General features: G+C 36.1%; 2 protein-coding genes across 4 annotated transcripts in view; one reads left to right on the top strand and one right to left on the bottom strand.

Moving 5' to 3' along the window:
- Positions 1–23,050, bottom strand: part of tmem184c (transmembrane protein 184C) — a 28,968-nt gene extending 5,918 nt beyond the window's left edge. The window contains 9 exon segments of the mRNA NM_001145596.1: positions 9,887–10,058; positions 10,359–10,458; positions 12,351–12,463; positions 14,552–14,645; positions 16,821–16,895; positions 19,643–19,848; positions 20,139–20,175; positions 21,151–21,281; positions 22,581–23,050. Of these exon segments, the coding sequence (NP_001139068.1) occupies positions 9,887–10,058; positions 10,359–10,458; positions 12,351–12,463; positions 14,552–14,645; positions 16,821–16,895; positions 19,643–19,848; positions 20,139–20,175; positions 21,151–21,281; positions 22,581–22,697 (1,045 nt within the window). The 5' untranslated portion in view covers positions 22,698–23,050.
- LOC141386120 (uncharacterized) lies at positions 864–8,519 on the top strand. Of its 3 annotated transcripts, none has more exons than XM_073952630.1 (3): positions 864–1,291; positions 3,867–4,024; positions 4,346–8,519. In XM_073952630.1, exon 3 carries the CDS (start codon positions 4,390–4,392, stop codon positions 6,238–6,240), a length of 1,851 nt encoding a protein of 616 aa, XP_073808731.1. In that variant the 5' UTR covers positions 864–1,291; positions 3,867–4,024; positions 4,346–4,389; the 3' UTR covers positions 6,241–8,519. The 3 variants fall into 3 exon arrangements, with proteins under 3 accessions (XP_073808731.1, XP_073808727.1, XP_073808720.1); XM_073952626.1 differs by having other exon boundaries at positions 4,182–8,519; XM_073952619.1 differs by having other exon boundaries at positions 864–4,024; positions 4,182–8,519.
- Positions 23,051–23,062: the final 12 nt, after the last annotated feature.

Raw genomic sequence — 23,062 nt, 5'->3', positions numbered from 1 at the left:
CCACAGAACTTTGAATATTCGGTCTGAAATAACCTGCAAGTGTGACTTGAAAACAACATTAACACTGTTTATTTGACTGTGAACAGTGTTGTACTTTGTGGGGAGTCAACGGATCGTTCCAGAACCGAACAAGCCACAGACCATGTTATCCTTAAAAGATTGGTTGGTGCCTACGAGTCTGAGATTGATTTCATTTTCAAAGCAATCCACAGGCACCCAGCAAAAGGCAAATCCACAGGATACCTAGCCAGTCAACATCACAGTTGCGTGTTAATTAACTTTACACCCTAAAACAATAAGAGGCTCTACAATCAAAAACCCACCAAACCGGTTTTTGAGAAGTACCTTTTGGTTCGCTTGCCCTTTGGCGTCTGCAAGGAATACACATTCTCAGGCAGACACAGAAGCGATCAGAAACACTTCCAAAGTTTAATGGACATTTAAGTAAAACAGTTTATTTGAGTAATGTACGTTTGCTTTATGTTTCTGTAGGTTTTTGTGTGTACATGTTCCATGTGTTTAACAAAACTGTTATGGATAGTTATTGAGTAATAGCCCTCAGTGACAAATGAAATCTACAGAATGTTTGTGAAATACTTCATGTTTGGTATCGATTGAAAGCTAGGAACATTTCAAATGCATTGGTTTATATAAAGAAACCATACTATGAAAAGTGTCGATGTTATAAGACTTTATTTTAACCACTATGCTATCAAAGCAGCACCCACACCAGGTGTCAACCCGGCCTCCTAGAGGGCAGAATTGGGGTGTGACTCCACCCCGCACCTTATCTGATTGGACAAGTATTGTGTAGACCCAGCCTCTACCAAAGCCTATAAAACTTTGAACAAAGGAATTTCATCGTCGTCTTTTGCCGGTCATCTTTGCCAGTCGTCACCGCCGTCGCTGCCCGGACGTCGCTCTTCTCGTGCTGTGGCCGTTACATCGCCTCGCCGGAAGCCTCGTTACATCACGGAGCAGACCGCGACCTTCACTTGCTGCCGGCTCGACCCCCGATCTGCTTGTGCAACCACTTCAACAACAAGCCATCGGGTCAACACATCCAAACTCTGAAACTCATCATAACTACAGGAACCCAGGAAGGACTTCGAACGCCGCCTTGTCCAACATCCGTATCCCTAGCAACCGACTAAGGAAACCCCTCTTCACCGACAAGGGAATTCCATCACGTCACTGAAGTTGCTACGCTGACCAATCAGCTTCGCCGGGATTTCCCTTTGGACCAGTCGAGGAAACCAAATTACATCAGAACGCAAGTAGCACAAACAAGGTTTCTATCCATTGCTGACTCTGGTGTGAATTATGTTTAAGTAGTAAAGAATAGCGAAATTCTCTGCTTTTATGGTTTCTCTCAGGTTGTAATGCTAAGAACTTAGCAAAGGCTAGAAGTTAAATCCACTCAGTCAAAACTCTCCTCAAACTGCTTGTGCGTGTGTGTATGTATGTGCGTTTGTTTGTTTTACGTAGATTAGTACTTTGTGTTATAGAGTAGCAATAAACTTTTGTTTCGTTTTAAGATCCGTGTTGGTGTGTTGTGTGCTTTATAAGTTAATGCCTCAGCTTCAGATACTGCTACCTTGCTCATTAAATAATTAGATACTGTTTTTATATTGTTATTGTTGGCCACGTAATAGTATAATACAGGATTGCTTTACACTAAACGTTCTATTTGCTGGACAAATACTTAAGTTAAGTGTAAGCTTTAAATAATTCTATGTGAATCATGTTCGAATCTTTGATTCGAATCCCCAAAGTTTAAACATGATTTAAACCAAAGAGCTGATTCTTACATAGTGGTGGAGAATGCGGGCAAGCAGATCTAACTTTTAAAGCACAAAATCCCGAAATCACGTTGTTAATCTTTTCTATTTTTGTCCGGAAAGAATAGATCAGAAAGAACAGAAGTTTTGCTACTGCACAATTTCATTGTGGTACCATTTGTTTTATTGCTTGACTACATTTAGTGTTGTTAAGAAAGTAAAACTTCATTTAAGTTGTCCGCCGAGACACACTGTAAGCCGCTCTAAAGCGCATGCAGAGAAAGACAAAGCGTATTCCTTTGTGCTTATCTCATAACGTTATATAAGGCCTTCACAGTATGATTTCGTACGCCGCGATTCCCGGATGGAAACTCAGCTGTGTTTTCTCCTAGTAACTGATTTAGCATAGCTAACTAAATTCATGTTGCCCTGTAATTTGCTAATACTTAGTAAATTATTTAAAACGCGGAGCTCAGAGAAAGCTGCCTAGCGTAGTTTATAGGAGAAGTTTTGAAATTGATCAATTAAAATTGTGGTTTGAATCCACGGTTGTGTTTGCAGTCTAAACAGACTTAACACAGAGTGCTGAGATCCCGCATATCTCTGTCACGATTTGTATTAATCTCAGAAATCCTGTTGATTAATTTATCTCACTTTCATGAGTTGAGATGGTTCAGTACTGTTAAGATATAAAATCTAACAAGTGCTTTTTGCTTGAACAGTGTGAGATGCGCCGTCATCTCAAGTGATACTGTGAAATTTACTATTATTCCACTTTGTGGTCGTTGCCATAGCAGCAACCTTGGTCCGGAAGTACAGAGAGACTTGCCGGAATTACATTCAAGCGTGCATGTGCAGTCCGCCAGCGCCAGCTTGAATTGTAAACAAAGAGCATAGCGTGAAGCTAAGCTAAACTAACGCTAACACGTTTGCATTGAAGTCTATGCATTTCCAGTAGCAGCGAAGGCTAATAGATAGCACGTAGCATTTAGTGGTCTTAAATGCATTGTATGGCTGATGTTTAAAATAACTCTTGCATCTCAGTTATTTCTCTTTACTCACCTTGGAAAAGTTGACAAACGCAAAGTTAATCAAAGTGTGCACGATCTAACTGCTGAGTTTAATCACTACTATTTTATTTTATTTTTGTTTTTACTGCTGTACTTGGCCTGTTGAATTTGATCAGTTTGAACTCACATAAGCTGTTGGTTTTATTAGTGATGAATTATAGTTTTGTTTTCATTACTATAAATTAATGCTCTCTGACCTGTACAAGTATAAATACTTTTTCCATTCATCAACATCTAGGAACACCCATTTCCTATAATTGTTGATTTATACGGATAAGACTCACTGATTAAATAAATTATAATTGTTTAATTTAATGATAAACTGCATTAAATGTTACTCTAACCAACTTCATTGTTTTGAATTTTTAATTTCATTAATGGTTCATTTATGCATGGCTCTATCATTTTAATAACAATTATTAATAAAATTTAGTCATAAGTGTTCTTATCAATCTTAAAGATAACTTAAAAAAGTTATTACCCCGTTTCAGATTGAAAGTTAAGTTCAATTCAAAATTGAATTTAGTCTATTAAATTTAGTTTATTTTAAACCTGCTTACAGACAGTGCTCCCCCTGCTGCTTCATTGATGCAATTGGACAGTCCAGCCCAGTGAGCTGTAAGGTACCAACCTAAGTCATCATTGAGCCTAGTCTTAGAGCAGTAGCCCTCCAATTAGCCAACTTCAAAAGGAAAATTCAGATTTTTCTAATACGTAGGCTAAGTGGTTACTATATAACACAATAAAACCAACACTTCTTGTAGTGTCAACTCAACAGCGCCACCGCTTTGACATCCTAAATACACCTAATGCTAAGAGAAAACTAACTCCTTTGTTCTCTCTCTTTACTTACTATCTTCTTTTAACTAGACTATTGTTGATGCTGGTTTAAGGATTGTGCTTGTGAGAGTCAAAAAGCAGAGAATTTTAGAAACATTTAATAGATGTTTGGGACACTTGAACACTTTTAATTGTTGAAATTGTCTGATCTCACCCCTCCTTTCTCACTCATCAGGTCAACAAGAGGATAGGCGTCGTTAGATCCAATTCTAAACACGCATCCAGAAACAATTTATTTGGTGTACGGAGTCAATCCTATTCAGAAGCCAATACTGTTATTGTTTTCCTACTTTCTGTCACTTCAGAGGAAAGTTAATAGCAACTTCAGTCCTGGTATTTAGAAATCTTAATTTTATATTTAACAAAATCTAAAGGAACCCTCTCACTAGGAAAGTGGAAACTACAGATTTTCACCCTACTCCTTAGTCTCCTTATCACTTTTGTTTTCTTTGTTCTCTCACTGTGTCTGTGCTACTGACTCTTTCCACAGAGACTACCAGTTAGACACGCGTACCCACCAGAGGGCCACAGTTCCAGAGAACCACACTTAACTCAACATTAGTACACACTTAACATTGCACATTAACATTTCTCCTTTTCTGTTTGCATTGTTCTACCTTGTTTTTTTCTTTCTCCTCTCTATCTCTCTTCAAGGTCTGTGTCAGTTAAAATCCTAAGTCCTCCCCCCGCCGCAAAACATGGCTCACTCCAAAGATCCTGTTGGCCACTGGAAGGACCTGGAAACATGGCTGAGCGTTGTAACAGGCAGTCTCCTCCCTAAAGCTGCCGAAACACTGCAGCCCCTGACGCAAAACCAATTGGATGAGAACATAGACAGCATCATGAAGCAAGACCCAAGTCAAAGCTTCAACCACAAGGAGCTGGCCAAAATCACTGGTACTTTGAGTCACACACTCATAGCCACCCTCAAATTGAGTGACAGACACGCCTCCCAACTCCAACACAAGCTGACACGCCTGCAAGCCCGCATCGAGCAGCTAGAGCTAGAGGCTCAGGAACGTCTGGAACAACCAAATGAGGTGGATGAAGGTACCACAGAGGAGATCGACAAACTACAAGAAGCCCTAACAGCCGTCACAGAAGAAAGAGAACAAGCCAGAGCAGACCACGCTGACGTCGCTAACAAGCTAGATTACGCTGAACAGCTACTGAAGGAAGCGAAGGTGGACTTAAGAGACAAGAAGGCCAGAATCAAAGCCCTTGAAACTCACCTGAGCGAAGCAAGACATGAGATCGACAGACTAATGCAGGAAGTGGATGACATCAAAGAGGAGTCCGCCAGTGAACTCAGGCATGCCTATGCACTGCGCTATGAACCTCCAAAGACAAGATGTGCACCAGCCTCGCCCCTGCCAAGCAGGACAGGATCCCCTGTACCTGAGCTCTCACCTATTGAAAGAGGTGAGAAACCATGCCGAAGATCTTCGCCAACACCTTCTGAAGAGCCTTACCTTACCCCACAGCGACGAGAGCCTGTGATAGCCAGTCACAGATCGTCATACAGTCTGGACCTTAAAGACCTTGACAAGCTGGCCAGAAACATTGGCAAGTTTACTCCAAATGTGTCAGGTGGTTTGGAGGTCCACGCTTATTTGCAAGACATTGATTTCCACCTGGAAATGAGACCCAACGTCTCTGATAAAGAAAGACTGTATTTGCTTCGAGCCACATCCAGCACTGAGGTGTGCAGCTTCCTGGACCGACAGCCGGCTTGGGTAAAGAACGATTACCATTTGCTCCAAGAAGCCCTCATCAGAGAGTTTGCAAACCCTGAATCAGATCAAGGACTGTTAGGTGCTCTGGAGACAAAACAAGCTCGCAATGAGTCCCCACATGCTTACTACAACCGACTCAGGCAAGCCTTTTTCGGAACTCACAACGAACCGAATATGGAAGAAGACCTGAACTTTAAGATTCTCTTCCTGAGAAACCTCCATCCTGCAGTAAGCCAACATCTCGGAGTACTCGCATGCCCACGAACAATGAGCATCCAGCAATTGCGAGATTTGACACAGAAAGCCCACAACAAACAAAAGATGGTGTTAGAGAAAAACACTAAAACTGCCACCGTTTTTGACTTTAACACCCATCCAGAACTGGCACTAGAGGGTGCCCAACGCTCAAACAGCGTGAGACCACCATCCCCAGAGTGGAATGCATCTTTGTCCAATAGACAACGGAACTCCTACGCTGACACAAGATTCAAACAGAGGAACAGTCACTGGGATGGACCGCATGGACAACGACGCTCACCTGAACACCACCAGGAAAGAAACCAATGGGGGTCAAACAAAAGCTGGTCACCATCTAAGGGAAGACATCAAAACCCTGGATCATCAAGTCCAAGGAGTCAACGAAGGTACTCCAAAAACTTCCACCCTGACAACGCTCAGACTCAATCCCAGCAAGAGGAAAATGCCCCACAGGGATTTAACCCTCAAGAACTGGTGAAATTGATGATGAAAGAGTTTCTCAAATGCATAGAGGAGGACAGGAAACGGGAAAAGGAAAAAGCAGATTCAGCCTGACTAGTCGCCGAGCGGAGAAGCAACAACCGCCTGAACCAACAAACACTTGCAGGTGAAAGCCCTCAGGCTCCCAAAAGTGCCGTTCGGGTCGTCTGCCACTTCTCCGACAAACCTCAGTTCAGTCCTAAAACCCTTCCTGACCCATGCCAAACTCCGCTACCTCCGTTACTGGATGAACATTTGACTGCTCTATCATCATTGAACAACAAATGGGGGAGGACCACAACTTGATACAGATCAACTGTTCTACCCTCTACACACTAACATAATCTTTGACATTCTAGGGAAACACCTAGTTAAACATAACACTAATACTTTCTCCTCTACAGCACTGCTAGAACAACCTCTAGTAAGAGAGGAGCCACTCCACATATGCAACACTGTTATTGCTGGTTTTTAACCTACCTTGTTTTTTGCATCCCTGTGCCTCTTGATTTCCTTCTTTCTCTCTCTCTCCCTAACTGATTTGCAGTTCCAGTCCCCTCTACAGGGAACTCCTGCAAATTCATGCATAGAGCCTAAAAGTAGGATTGACTCCTTCTCCTAAATTAGTGTCAATTGCTGCAGAATTATTGCTTATTTAAGTTGAAGCTAGCGCCACTCCATACTTGCAATGAAGTAAACTAGCTAAATAACTAAATTTGAATTATTTCAGGCAATGTTACACTACACCTTGTGTTCTTGACCCGAACAATTTAAGCTAAAACCTGCACCAGAACTCAGTCTATGGAATGGAAATGTGGTTTGTGTCTTGTGTGTCTGTTCTCTCTCTACCTATGCCTCTTGTTCCAGTGTCTGCCGATGTTCATGCCAGGAACATCACCATCCAAATGGGGGATGTGGGGAGTCAACGGATCGTTCCAGAACCGAACAAGCCACAGACCATGTTATCCTTAAAAGATTGGTTGGTGCCTACGAGTCTGAGATTGATTTCATTTTCAAAGCAATCCACAGGCACCCAGCAAAAGGCAAATCCACAGGATACCTAGCCAGTCAACATCACAGTTGCGTGTTAATTAACTTTACACCCTAAAACAATAAGAGGCTCTACAATCAAAAACCCACCAAACCGGTTTTTGAGAAGTACCTTTTGGTTCGCTTGCCCTTTGGCGTCTGCAAGGAATACAAATTCTCAGGCAGACACAGAAGCGATCAGAAACACTTCCAAAGTTTAATGGACATTTAAGTAAAACAGTTTATTTGAGTAATGTACGTTTGCTTTATGTTTCTGTAGGTTTTTGTGTGTACATGTTCCATGTGTTTAACAAAACTGTTATGGATAGTTATTGAGTAATAGCCCTCAGTGACAAATGAAATCTACAGAATGTTTGTGAAATACTTCATGTTTGGTATCGATTGAAAGCTAGGAACATTTCAAATGCATTGGTTTATATAAAGAAACCATACTATGAAAAGTGTCGATGTTATAAGACTTTATTTTAACCACTATGCTATCAAAGCAGCACCCACACCAGGTGTCAACCCGGCCTCCTAGAGGGCAGAATTGGGGTGTGACTCCACCCCGCACCTTATCTGATTGGACAAGTATTGTGTAGACCCAGCCTCTACCAAAGCCTATAAAACTTTGAACAAAGGAATTTCATCGTCGTCTTTTGCCGGTCATCTTTGCCAGTCGTCACCGCCGTCGCTGCCCGGACGTCGCTCTTCTCGTGCTGTGGCCGTTACATCGCCTCGCCGGAAGCCTCGTTACATCACGGAGCAGACCGCGACCTTCACTTGCTGCCGGCTCGACCCCCGATCTGCTTGTGCAACCGCTTCAACAACAAGCCATCGGGTCAACACATCCAAACTCTGAAACTCATCATAACTACAGGAACCCAGGAAGGACTTCGAACGCCGCCTTGTCCAACATCCGTATCCCTAGCAACCGACTAAGGAAACCCCTCTTCACCGACAAGGGAATTCCATCACGTCACTGAAGTTGCTACGCTGACCAATCAGCTTCGCCGGGATTTCCCTTTGGACCAGTCGAGGAAACCAAATTACATCAGAACGCAAGTAGCACAAACAAGGTTTCTATCCATTGCTGACTCTGGTGTGAATTATGTTTAAGTAGTAAAGAATAGCGAAATTCTCTGCTTTTATGGTTTCTCTCAGGTTGCAATGCTAAGAACTTAGCAAAGGCTAGAAGTTAAATCCACTCAGTCAAAACTCTCCTCAAACTGCTTGTGCGTGTGTGTATGTATGTGCGTTTGTTTGTTTTACGTAGATTAGTACTTTGTGTTATAGAGTAGCAATAAACTTTTGTTTCGTTTTAAGATCCGTGTTGGTGTGTTGTGTGCTTTATAAGTTAATGCCTCAGCTTCAGATACTGCTACCTTGCTCATTAAATAATTAGATACTGTTTTTATATTGTTATTGTTGGCCACGTAATAGTATAATACAGGATTGCTTTACACTAAACGTTCTATTTGCTGGACAAATACTTAAGTTAAGTGTAAGCTTTAAATAATTCTATGTGAATCATGTTCGAATCTTTGATTCGAATCCCCAAAGTTTAAACATGATTTAAACCAAAGAGCTGATTCTTACAACTTTGATAGTCATTGGCTGCTAATATGATTTCGCTATTTAGAGTTCGCAAATAATACTTTTATGAAATTATTTTAAGGAGAAAGTCAGAATGTGTGAATATAAAACCAAATTTACCTCTATGTGTAGGTTCACATGGTTCGCAATCACACAGTTCGCTGTCAGAATGCAGTCGTTTTGCTTGTCAATGACTAACTACCCAGGCCTTGTACAGTTCCGTCTTCTTTCCTTGTCTTTGGCTAGGCAGAATCTTGGTTTTTAGCACAACATAGTGTTGAATCTGGTCATCATGGAACATTATTTCTTGCACATGAACACACAGAACAACATTGTTGGCATCCAAAGACTAGTAGGCCTTAAACTTCTCTCTTGTAAAATCACTTGGAGCTTCAATGAGATTGTATATTTGGGGCTGGATGCTTGGTCATTTTTTCTTATCCAATATCTATTGGGAGGGTGTTATCGCAAAATGGACCTGTCAGACAAACGCAGCTCACTTTACATTAATTTTGCCAAATCACTGTGCTTATCAATGGGTGACAAGCTGTAATGCGCTGAAAGCATTATGTAAATAATATGTATAATATGTAATCAATATCTCTTATTTCTAAGACAACAACAAACTCTGTACCACATCGGATGTCATTCCCTGGCTGTAAATGCTAGCGCTCCTTTTTTTTCTACCACCTCCCTGTGTGCGCATCCTGAATGTTTAGAACTGCAGAAATAATGACGTTGCCTTGGTTACTGCAGTAAACAAAGCAACATGATGTCAAACCTAGTAGGATTTAAGTGCTTTCATAAACTCAACAGCATCCTGATATTTGCAGATTTAATTCAGGCAAACTTTAGCATACAACCATACATTGCATAATCAAAAATAAAAATTAAATGATATAAAATGTAATACCTTGCAAAATAGCATACAAGAATTTCTCTTCATTGATTTATCAACTTTCAATACTTTTTAAGATCCCGTGGACACTTTGAAGTCATTGAAAATGCTTGATTGCTGTTGTTACTGCTAAAAATCGCCCCACCAGTTATTAGGTTTAGGGCAAACACTTTTGTTGAAAAGACTTTGTTGACTCACCAACATTGCGCACTTGTTCTGAGATGTCAGCCCGTATGTCTGAAATATCCCACATGGCCAGGAAGGAATCAAAGCAGGAACCTTCCTCTGCTTCTTGTATGTAGGGCTTGTAAGTGAAGCTGAAGTGATGGGCAATGGCTGCCAAAAACATTTCCACACAGATGATGAAGTCCTGTTAGAAAAGAGAATCACAAAGTTTTAATCTTGAAGGTTACTTCCATCTGTGCAACCATTAGTCTATTAACGGCTGTGCAGCATCAGTCGAACGTGGAATGCATGATAGGCCAGACAATGAATGATTATTTTCTAAAATACCTAGACTGGTGCTTTACTAGCTGCTATCCAGCCATTGACCACATTTACAAATGTGGGTTTTGTTAAGACAACTCTCAAAGAGACTGGGATGTTAATGTATTTGATTCTAGTGGAATACAGTTTAGACTTCTGAATCTCATCTATAGCTTGTACATACCTGTAAACCTGTGGCTACAGCCTCCACACTGTCCCAGTCCCAGGTGTGAGAGTCTGAGATTACACCAACCTTCACTAAAAGTGCAATGAACACAGCTTGCCTACAAAAGATAATAAAAGAAAAAAATAGGGAAAATATTTTTTAATGGTTAAAATTATAAAACAAACAAAACTGTAGTGAAGTTTGTACATAAATTTAAAAAAAAATTACAATTGAATTCCAATTAAACCACATTAAACAATTATAATATGAATTAAAAATAATGATTACAGTTACATTTACTACTACTACTACTATTACTACTACTACAGCTGCTGCAACTGGTACTATTAAAACAGCAACTACTACTAAAATAAAACTACAACTACTAGAACTACTACTACAACTCTTACTAGTACAACTACCACAACAATTACTACTACTTCAACAACAACAACAACAACTAACTACTACTACTAGTACTTCTACAACTACTACAACAACTACAACAGCAACTACTACTACTACTACTACTACAACAACCACTACTACAACTACAGTATAACTACTATAACAACTAACTACTACTACGATTAGTACTACTACTACCACTACCACAACTACTTCTACAACTACAACAACAACAACAACAATTACTACTACAACTACTAATACTACTACAACAACTACTACTACTACTATTAGTATTACTACTACTACCACCACCACAACAACAACAACAACAACTACTACTACTACTGCAACAACTACTACTACTTCTACCACTAGAACTACTACAACTTCTACAACAACAACTACTACTACTAGTATTAGTACTACTACTACTACTACCACAACAACTACTTTTACTACTACTACTTATACAACTACTACTACTACTACTACTACAACAACTACTACTACTACAACAACAACAACTACTACTACTACTAGATCAACAACTACTAAAACTACTACTACTATAACAACTACTACAACAGCTAACTATTACTATTAGTATTACTACTACCACCACCACCACAACAACTACTTCTATTACTAAAACATAAACTAACTACTACTACCACAACAACAAGTACTACTACTACTACTACTACTACAACTACTACTTCTACAACTACTACTACTACAACAACAACAACTACTACTACTACAATTACTACAACAACAACTAACTACTACTACTACCACCAAAAAAACTACTACTACTACAACTACTATGACTAATACAACAACTACTACTAATACTACTACTACTATACCAACTACTACTACAACGACAGCTACTACTACTACTACTATACCAACTACTACAACTACCACAACAACTACTACTACTACTACTACTACAACAACAACATCATCATCATCAACAACTATTACTACAGCAACAACAACAACTACTACAAGACCTACTACTATTACTCCAACAACTACTACTATTACTATAACAAAAACTATTACTACCACCACAACAACAACAACTACTACAACAAAAACTACTACTATTACTACTACTACATTAACAACTACTACTATTACAACAACAACTACTACTACGACAACTACTACTACAGCAACTACTACTATTACTACAAATACAATAACAATGACTACTACTACTATCACCACTACTACACCACCACCACAACAACAACAACAACATTTACTACAACTACAACTGCTCCACTGTGATTGGACAGCAGAGTAATGACAATGAAAAATGCTTTGTTTTTCCCAAAAAAGAACATTTTCAACTACCAGCAAGTGAGAAAATATACAAAGCAAACAGTGCTCAGTGCTAAACTAATGTTTTACACCCCAAATCATGCTGCTACTGTTTTAAATAGATCTAGCACCATTGTTGGCACTAACTTTTCAGAAAATAGTTGTGCTTGTAATAGTTTATAATAGCTGTGCTTGAATGATTTAAACTACACTGAACAACACAGGAACTAAAAAGCAGTGTTATATGTGTGGGAAACACTTTACCAGAATGACACAAACACCACCAGCTTGACACAAAGGAATTTGCCCACAGGTTTGATGGGACTGAGCTCTTCTCTCAGAGCCTTGTAGAACAGCACAAGACAATACATGGCAAACTGAGGAGAGAAAACAAGTCAACCATTAGGTTATTAGATTACTGCCTAACTCGAAACAACAGCAAAAAAAAAAAAAAAGATAGGTAGTTCGTGCTCCTTAAAGCCTCGTTAATAATTATAATAATTATGATCATTATAAATATAGTGATTAATGTTTGTCCACACTGAAGAAATATAGAAATGTTTATTTATAATTTATGCTTTTCATTCAGCATTTCTATCCTTATGACCAGCACATGTCCTCAGTGTGCAACTAGCACATTTGTCAGTGAATGATTAAGTAAAACTGTATCATTTAAATCAAACGAACTTAGCGATTGTAGACAGTGTAGTGGAATTAAAACAATACACTATTCCCCCCAGCATTTTTAAAAGACAAAGACACAAAAGACTCTAAAACTAGCACTGGACGTCTGAGGTACTTTTATACTTCAGTTTGCTAACCTAGCTTTCATAACTTTCATGTACTTTTATTACTCTTTCCTATGGTGTAACCAATTGTTTTCTAGAGAGTCGTTAACTTAATCTTTAAATAATCTTTGAAAGGGGGTTTAACACCAAGCAGCACTGATATTGTCGTCTGTAGCTTTAAATTAAAGAAATCGTTTCTATTTTAATATATTCTGACTGGCTTTCAGTGTTTTGTCATTTATTAACTCAGAAACTTCTGAAAGTGATCCCAATGATATTATTTCTCTGCATTTTTAGCATTTTAGTTGTGGTCTGAATTCTGCTGTTGTTTTACATTTATAATGATTTTTTAGACGTTATCGTTATCTTTATAGTAATTGTGCTTAGGGTGAACAGGTCAGACTTGTATAAAATTCTATGAACTATTTATTATTTTAACAAAGAGTATAGACCTTTTTCCTGGAATGCAAAATTGCCCATTATGCTTTGTGTGTATGCGCAAGGAGAATGCAAAGAACTTCCGGTCGGCAGCGTGTAAACAGTCACATTTGGACAGCTTTGAAACAATAGTTTTAATCTATTTTACCTGCTTGTATCCTCTTTGAACTAATACTGTTGTCCATCAGCACCATCTCCTGGACTGATCATTTAAAGAAATGCAATCTAATAGGATGAAAAACAGCTGCTGTGAGGCATTTTCCCCTCGTTGCCAGACGGCATCTTCTGCAGTTTAAATGAAGCCTTGTCATCGCTAAAGTAAACATTTTCTCTTTATTTCAAATATATAACCAGCCCAAACAAATGTAATTCACCAAAATGTTTGACACACACACACACACGTAGCCTGTACTGTGCCACTGACACTGATTTAATAACAGTGACAAAGTGAAAATATAGGCTAGTGTCATTTCGAAAAGACAGAAAAACACAAACCGTGGTAAAAACAACACACGAAATAAAATACAAACGGCTCTCGATTAGAATGAACAGCAAATCAGCAAGCAGAGTATCAATAACAGACTTTTATTGGTCATTTTTTTAAATTGCACGACTTTCATACCTGTTAAGTTTCTTGCCAGTACTGTAGTTTGCACTCTCTCTCTCTCTCTCTCTCTCTCTCTCTCTCTCTCTCGGTGTGTGTGCGTGTGTGCGTGTGTGCGTGTGTGTGTGTGTGTGTGTTAAAGAGCCGCTGAGCTAACAGCTAACAGGCCGGGGACGCACACACACACACATTATTTCTGACAGCAGACACGTGAACTAGGAGAACCACATGTGACAGATTATAACCGCTTTAACAGACATATTTTTAAGTTGTGTGTCACAAAAACACTCTGTTATCCATTAAAAACGTTATTGAAACCCATTTTCGAAGCGCAAATTACGAGTTGTACACGCTGTAAACGGAAGTTTTTAGCATTCTACCGGAAGATGTTGGTCGGTATGGCGCCCTCCATGCAGCAGCCATGAAAAAGGTCTATAAACACAAATGAGGGACTGACTGATTAGGTTTTACAAAAAATAGGTTGTTCAAATAAAAAACATAAAATATGGTTGTAAAAAGGGATTTAGTTATTTAGTTTAGTTACTCTGGTTTGTTGTCTGGGTGAAACTGCAGACTCATTCAGCTCACATGGCAGTCTTACATAATATTCAAGTAGGAAAAAAACAGGCACTTACAAGCTGAGACAGATTGTTGAAAATAACCAGGTATGTCCAGGCATTTTTTGAACTGAAGTTTCCTTCATCGTAGACCCCGCAAAGCTGACAAATCCTATTTCAGTAAAACAGAAAGATGACTTACAGACAATCCTGTTACATGCTAAATTAAGGTTATGTTTTAAAAGAAAGCCTATAATAGAGAGTGTAAATTTAGCACCAGCATACTAAATTTAATTTTGTTTAAAAAAAAAATAAGAAGCATGAGAGCACATGAACCATGTACATTTCATTTGCTGAAACTATGTAGCTGTTTAAATGTTTAACAAATATAATATATTTACAATATAAATAAAATGTAAAAAGCTTTGAACTTTTGATTCAATATAGAAAATAATAAAAATGATCAGTTTACACAAAACCATTTAAGTAACACAAACATTTTTAACATTAATAGTACCAGACAGTATTTTTACAGTTTTAAGCTATTTCTGTGCATAATTTTGTAAATTAATAAATAAATAAAAATCGATTTGTGCTTAATGATTTTGAAAGTAACTAAAAGGTAAACATATGAAATTTAAAAAAAATCTAAAACATTTAGAACGCAAATCCAATTAAAACCTTTTTTTGTTAACAAAGTAATACATCTTCTAAAAGACATAAATATTACTTTAATTTATATAAATCATCTAAACATTTGCACAACATTTAGTAATATTAATGAAATTTATATAAAAATGAGATATCATAATTCAATAAGAGATGATATTAAATTAATTTATTAATTAATAATAAAAATAAATAATCAGGTATCGGTACATTCAATGTTTGCACAAAAATATATTAATATTAATAAATAAACAAAAATAGCATTTAATTTAAAAGGAACAAATCTATCTATCAATCTATCTACTTATCTATCTGTCTGTCTGTCTGTCTGTCTATCTATCTGTCTATCTATCTGTCTTTCGATCTATCTATATCATGGACACGTTTCAATAAGATTAAATATGAGGGTGAGGGTCATGAGGGTGATTAGTTCACAGTCACAAATAACCCAATTGGAAACAAATGGGAAGCTGATTTCATTGTACAGAAACATTTAGAACAGCACCCAAATTAAATCTTACTGATCAAACTATTTTATACATCAACTTTAAATTAACTTAAAAATAGAATAAATATGTTTAGAAACATGTAAACAGACTTGATGATGGGCTAAAAAAATCTGTGGAAATTAGATGTGGTGCAGATCCCATGTGAGCCTAAACAAGTAACAGTAATCAGTTTATTAAAATAAATTTTAAATGAAACTTTTTTATGAATGAAATATTATTTCACAATATTGTTGGTTTTGTTGTAATTTTGATCAAATTTGTACCAAGCAATATTTGAAAACTGCTTGTGACGAGAGTCTACCAAAACACACACAGTCCCAAAACACACACAGTCAACCAGGAGTAAAGGGCGTGTTTAGCAGGGTTTCTGCAGGTTTCGCCAAGTTAAATTTAAGACTTTGAAATACATTTTTAAGACCATTATGAGTGAAATTTTAGGCTCATAAAGAGCTAAATGCTAAATAATTTTTCTAATGGCCCAGATGGAAAAGATTTTTTTTGTCCCATCCAAAAATCTTTATAATTTAATACATTTAATAATATAATAATAATTTAATAATAACACTAATGTTATATTTTAGATATTTCTAAGCTAAATATTTTAAATATTGTGTAAAATATATTTCCAATATAAACTTTCTTCAAAATAAAAAATAAAAATGGACAAATGTTTTAAAAGTTTTAAAAACTATAATAAACTAAATCTATGCACAACAATCTGTCTAGGTCGGTGTCCTCAGTAGTAAATACATGGAGCACTTTTAAACAAATGTTAATGTAAGGAAAATGATTGGTAAATAGAGTTAAAAAATAAACTTTTTTAAATAAAAAGTTTAAAGTTTTATTGAGATAGTTTGTTGGTGATTTTTTTTTTTTTTTTTTTTTTTTTTTAATTGTTGGTGATTAAAGGTTTTGGCCAGACTGGGTAGGAATACATAAACAAAGAAAAAAACTAAGTCCTGTTTAAAAAATATTTAAGGCCTACATAACAAAATTTCAGTAAATTTAAGACTTTTTAAGGCCTATTTTAAGATCCTGCGGACACCCTGGTCTGGTGTACCTTTAAATAAAATCAACCTTGCTGCTCAAATCAGATTATAAGTGTATATTTTGAATATTTTAATAGTGTAAAACCACACAAAAAAATTATTAACATGAAGGACACTTACAAAGCAATGACTGTGGTGACCGGTCTCACAACCGTATACTGCAGAACTCCTAGTTTGCATCTCAACAGAAGCACTCTGTTCAGAAGAAAAAAAAAGTGAAATGTACAGTTCTCAATATAAAAATGGAGAAAAATAGACCTTGAGAAAATATTGTTCCAGTGTAAATAAATATTTCCCTGGCATCGCAAACAATCTACTAAAGTTAAGCTGACAGAATAATGAAGCTCCACTGTTCTCTAAAGAAGTTTTTTTTTTTCCCTTAAACACAAACATATTTTTTAGTTTAAACACTGCTGGTTCAAATCAGCAAACTCTTCAAACATTACCACCACTGCCTAACGTAAATTTAAAAGTTGCTGTTGTCAGCATCAAAAGTAAAGGCAGCCAACAACCTCAAGAAAGATTTCACTCTGCAAGCAGTTTAGAAGAAATCCCTAGCTGCAAACCAAGCCTTTCATTTGAAGAAGGCTCCAAAGGAGAAGATGGTAAACAGGTAATGGAGGCCCTCAACATAAGAGCCTCAGTCATTATGTCTAGACTTTCTAGGCATTAAATACCACATCCTGTCTTAAGTTAAGCTGCTTTCACACAATGTAGTCACTCTAATTTCAAGAAGGCAACATGATATTCTATGCAATTGCGAATTTTTTTTTTTGATTTACATCTAAACGTAGTGTCAAAGCGATTCTCTTAGGTGATGCAGCTATCAAGTTGTACAAGTTAAAACGTTTCAGTTTAAAGGTTTTAATTATGAACCCAATTAGGATGAGGGTGCTTTGTGCTAGTTGGAATCTCATAATTACAGTAACTTCAATTTTGTGGGAATGCATCTTTATCCCAGTAATGTAGAGCTAGTGTTTCCTCCCATACTGATAAACGTCCGTGAATGGTAAATGGTCAAAGTGACTTCCTTTTTTACTCATTTTATACGATTCCTTTTACAGCATCGATGTTGTAATGTAATTACAATATAATCAGTTAAATAGACTTAAGCATCCATTTAGTTGTTCAAATGTAAAACGAGATGAAAAGCCGTTTTACAATCACATGCTCTTCAGGATTAGCAGGCTAGCGCAGAAGCTCCATTGAATACACTGGAATAAAATAAATGTTAATATTTTAAAGACATGGCGGGGGAAAATGTAATTTAATGCAGTGCTTCTTGTACAATCTGAGACCCACATTATATCGGACACCACTCAGCCAGTGGTATAGCTGTTATTTTTTAGTTTTTTTTTTTTTTTTTACAGAAAACAGACTTTAAACGCGCCAATTTTGTAACGCATACAGCTCATCAGAAGTGCTTGACCAAGTTTACTGACAAATTAAAAGTCCTTCCGCATACTTCGGCATATATCCAATTAGACCATTGCAAAAAAAAATTTCATTTTTAAAAACTGGTAATTTCATATATTTTTAAAAGTATTTTTATTTAAAAAAATTTAAAATACAGAGCAAGGACATTTTTACACTACTTCATATAAAGACTTTTGGGGTCAAAATTGATAACCCCCCTTAAGAACTTAGTATTGTTAATATGGCTACAGAACAAATTACTGTTGTCCAATAACTTGCCAAATAACTTAATTTGTATATTGAATATTAACTGCTCATTAGCAGTTATAAAGCATGTTCTTATTCTTCATCTCTAATCTTACCCAAAACCTAAACCCAAACAAAGTGGGGCGAGGCGCTTTTATTGCTCCTGGACCTCCAGCAGGAGCACCAGCCTGGGATACTGGTTTTCAAATTTCATATTAATAAAAGTATTTTATTCTCTTAAGGTCAATATTAATACCCCCCTTAAGAAATTGTTATTTTCAGATATGGCTACAGAACAAACCACTGTTGTCCAATGACTTGCCTAATTAACCTAACTTGCTTAGTAAACCTAATAAACCTAGTTAACCCTTTTTATGCACTTTAGGCTAAATACTAAATCACTAGCATGCAAACTATCTAGTAAAATAGTATGTACTATTTTTATGGCAAACATATATATAAAAAGAAATCAGTTAATAAATCTGTTGTTAAACAATGTGCAGTTTTTTTTTTTTGAGAACACTTTAGATCAAAATTCATGCGATTAACTACTAGTTTATTACTTGCCTTTAATTCAAATATTAACTTTTCATTAGCAGTTATAAAGTATGATCTTATTCTCCATCTCTATTCGTACCCAAAACCTAAACCCAACTTTACTAACTATTAATAAACAGCTAATTAGTAGCTTATTAAGCTTGTAGCGTTAGTTAAAGGTTTGCTAATGACCGTGAATTGTGGCCTAAACTAAAGTGTTACCAAAATCTTTTTCTTTCTGAAAAGAATACAAGTGTACAGAAGCTAATTCATTTTACCTTCAACCGTTTAATAATATCAATGACTGAAAATTGTCTATGTGCATTACAGTACTGCTTATACAAATTACAGCAGCAGCAAGAAACATGGATGAAGGCAACAATAGGGTTTGTATATGCGAGTTATGAGTCATTTAAAAATGTTTAACAGGCACTTTTCTGTGGCACGAACATGAAGCGCCACAAAGAAAGAGACATTAGTGTGCGAGAGCTGAATTCTCCTCACTTTTGCTGCTTATTGTAAATTGAACAGTCAAATGCACACTTAAATCTTGAAATGCATATGTAAACAGTCAGCCATGACTAAAGTGAGAACAATTGCTACATGTGTACTGCAGCGTTGACTGATTATTTTTTTAAATATAAATAGTATTAAATCTACAATCAAATCAAAAACTAATTAAAAGATAAACAAATCAGAATCAATATATTTACATATTTTAATGCATTTCGGCAAAAACTCACTCTCCCATGGGCCACGGTGGGCAACAGCAAAGTGGGGGCAGATGCTTTTGTTGCTCCTGGACCTCCAGCATGAGCACCAGACTAGGATACTGGTTCCCCAGGTAGTTGAGAAGGAAGATCATAAAGTTGTAGATGACATAGGCCTCGTAGCACTCTCTACATGTGTCTACGTAGATGGCAATGTTGGGATACTTCAAAGCGATCCACTGTGAAAATAATAATAGATGTTAGAAAAAAATAGACATGACAAATTGCATCATGCTCCTCAAAAAAATAAAATAAAAAAAGATTGGAGGCACATGAGATTGCTCAAACGAGTCACTTTTTCTGGTTGAACTCTTAAAGTAATCAAGTCATGAGCATCTGCAACATCAGGCCTCATATTAACTGATTGTCAAACAGAAAAAGGTCAGTGCTGAAGTCAAGAGACTTTATATTGGATAACAAACATCAGAGTTGCCATTTGTGATTCAAATACCAACATTTGGATACTCACACTGTCCAGGCTGTAAATAGGAACCATCCATAATATTCTGAGGGTGTAAAACAATAAAATAAAATCAGAGGGAGCAAGTGAGAAACAGAAAAAAATGTAGGACAGATAATAATGTCAGTACAATACTGCACCTACTTTGCATTTATTTTGGTTATTTCAAAGCAGCTTTGAAGAAATTGCACCTTTTGCATTTTTACATTACATTTAAAATCAGAGATGACTAACTGACTATCTTTGTCTGAGTGATGTCTATATGACATACATGTACAGTTGTAAGATAAAACAAATCATCAAAACAATTAATAATGACAGTATTTAACGATCTGTTGCAGACTTTTTTACTTCACTGGAATGTTTGTTTCCTTTTTGCCACATCAGCAACTTATGGCTATTTTAATTAGATACAATTTTTGAAAACATATTAAGTAATATTAACAACTTCATTATTCAATGTTATTGAATTATAATTCGATATCGATATAAAGCAAATGCATAAATAATTAGGTATTGGACATTCAATGTTAACAAAAAATAAATATATAAATAAAAGTAAAAAATAGGGTTCAGTTCAAAATAAACAAATCTATCTATCTATTTATCTATCTATCTATCTATCTATCTATCTATCTATCTATCTATCTATCTATCATTTTTCATTAACTTCATTAACTTGGAATCTCAGTTATTCAAACCTACTACTTTAACTTTGTTTTAGTTTACATGCCAAATTGCTTCTTTAAAATGTGTCCTAATTTCATCAAAAAGAAAATTACATCTGTGACCCAAAGCATTCAAGATAGGCCACACTTTAAGATGAAAATGTCATTTTTTAGATCCATTCTCAAAAAGTGGAGAACAGATCAAGTCTGTAATAGTAAATAATTACAAAAAAAAAAACATAAACTAAAATACAGAATGTTATTGATTGTTGCACAAAAAGCACAAGATAATTAATAAGATCCAATGAACATAAAATAAACTCATTGAAAACTAATATTCTTGATTATATTACCTGATAATAGGTTTTTGTAGCTCAGGTTGGGTGTAGTGTACCAGATGCTGCAGGATCCCCCATAACGAGATGGGGATAGTCATAAACACAAATATCCCTGCGATGAACCATGCCTTATTATGAGTACCAACCTATACGATTAAAAAGAGAGAATTATATCACTATGAAAACCAGACATTGCAAAAATAATGTAAAGTCATGCTTAGGTATATCATATATAAATATTTTTTATACACACATTATTATGAAATAAAAATAATTTTTATAAACAGCATTCATTTTAATTTTAGTAATTCTGTTTTATTATTTATCCTGATGTTTATTTATTCATATTTATTATTAATAATATTTTTTATTGATAAATGTTGAGGATGGTATTAAGAGGAACAAATGCATTAAAACTACTGTTTAATGTCTGATAAATATAAATAAAACTGTTTTTTTGGTGTTGTGTTTCCAAATTGTATGCATGTATACAATCTTTGTTTTGTTTCATTTTTAATTATTATTTTTTTGCATTTACAACTTTAACAAGCTCAAATTATTAAATTGTAAAATATGTTTTGAAATACTTTATTAATGGTAAAATAACATTTATATATATATATATATATATATATATATATATATATATATATATATATATATATATATATATATATATATATATATAATGCTGTCAAAAATTTTCCTCTAAAATTATTATTTTTATTAAGCTCCTGTGTGTATGTTCAGTAATATCACTGTCATGGCAAAGAATAAGTTATTTTCCTGGTCTTTAAAGTGAAATATGTCAACATAAACAAAGGGGGCTTTAAAAAATGTTAATTGTCAATTTCAGATGGCACTCAAAAGGTTTTTGCATCTGAACTCTTCATATGTTTTATAAAAACACATTACACTAGAATAGATTAAATTCAACACCAAAAGTTACTAGAATAAACCAGGAAGTTTCGACAGAAAATTATTTAACATTTCATCCATATTAGATTCAAATCTCTGTTACCTATTATTAATAGACGGTTTTCATTGTAGGTCAAATAAGTCTTAAGTGTCATTTTAAAGGTCAATGTGTGGTTAAAGGCATAATTTACACAGAAAAGAAATCTACTCACCCCTGAGTTGTTCACAACCATTATGCATGTCTTTTTTTGTTGAATGCAAAAGAAGTGAATGCTGTATTTAACCATTTAGTTTAACAGTAAAGGTAACGTAGGGGAAATCCCATGAAAGTCAATTGTTACCATAAACTATCAAGTAACTGACATTCTTCAAAATATCTTCTTTTGCGTTCCACAGAAGAAAGGCATTGGTACAAACTAAGAGTGAGAACATTTGTCTAATTGTCTGAACTTTATCATCATTTAAGAGCAGATTCTAGAGAAAGCAGCTGAATGTTTAAACAGTGCATTTCTGAAAAGACTTCTGACCTCTGATTTTTGCAGTTCCCATATACACAGCGGAAGAACAACCAAAAGAAGCAGGATGTAGAGCACCACCACCAGAGGCCGAATCCACCTCCTCCAGTTCCCGCATGTGCACGGCATCTTCCCCGCTCACTCGGATCTCTCTCACACTACACACATTACACTCTAGTGGAGTTTCACACAGAAGCTGCTACAGATAAAAAAAAAACGGAGTTGAGTTCTTGTCAGTTCTACCGCATTGGTTTGGTTTAGGCGCATATGATTCGTGCAAACAGCAGAGATCTAGATGAATCATGAGTGTTGACAGTGCGTCAAATAAGCAGCTGATTCTCTCTCTTATGCCATTCACTGCTTTCAAGAGCCGCTCGCCATTGCGTAAGGTTACGTTATAAAGTTAGCGCGAGGTCATGTTTAAGACTGCTGTTGCATAAATCATGTCATAAAAAGAAAACTGAATTTTGCGGACTTCAAAAAGAAGTGAGCGC

Source organism: Danio rerio, chromosome 1 (genome assembly GCF_049306965.1).
Source record: "Danio rerio strain Tuebingen ecotype United States chromosome 1, GRCz12tu, whole genome shotgun sequence".
NCBI classification, from domain to species: domain Eukaryota; kingdom Metazoa; phylum Chordata; class Actinopteri; order Cypriniformes; family Danionidae; genus Danio; species Danio rerio.
Note: the sequence above shows the minus strand (reverse complement) of the source record. Positions and strands in the feature narration are given on the sequence as shown.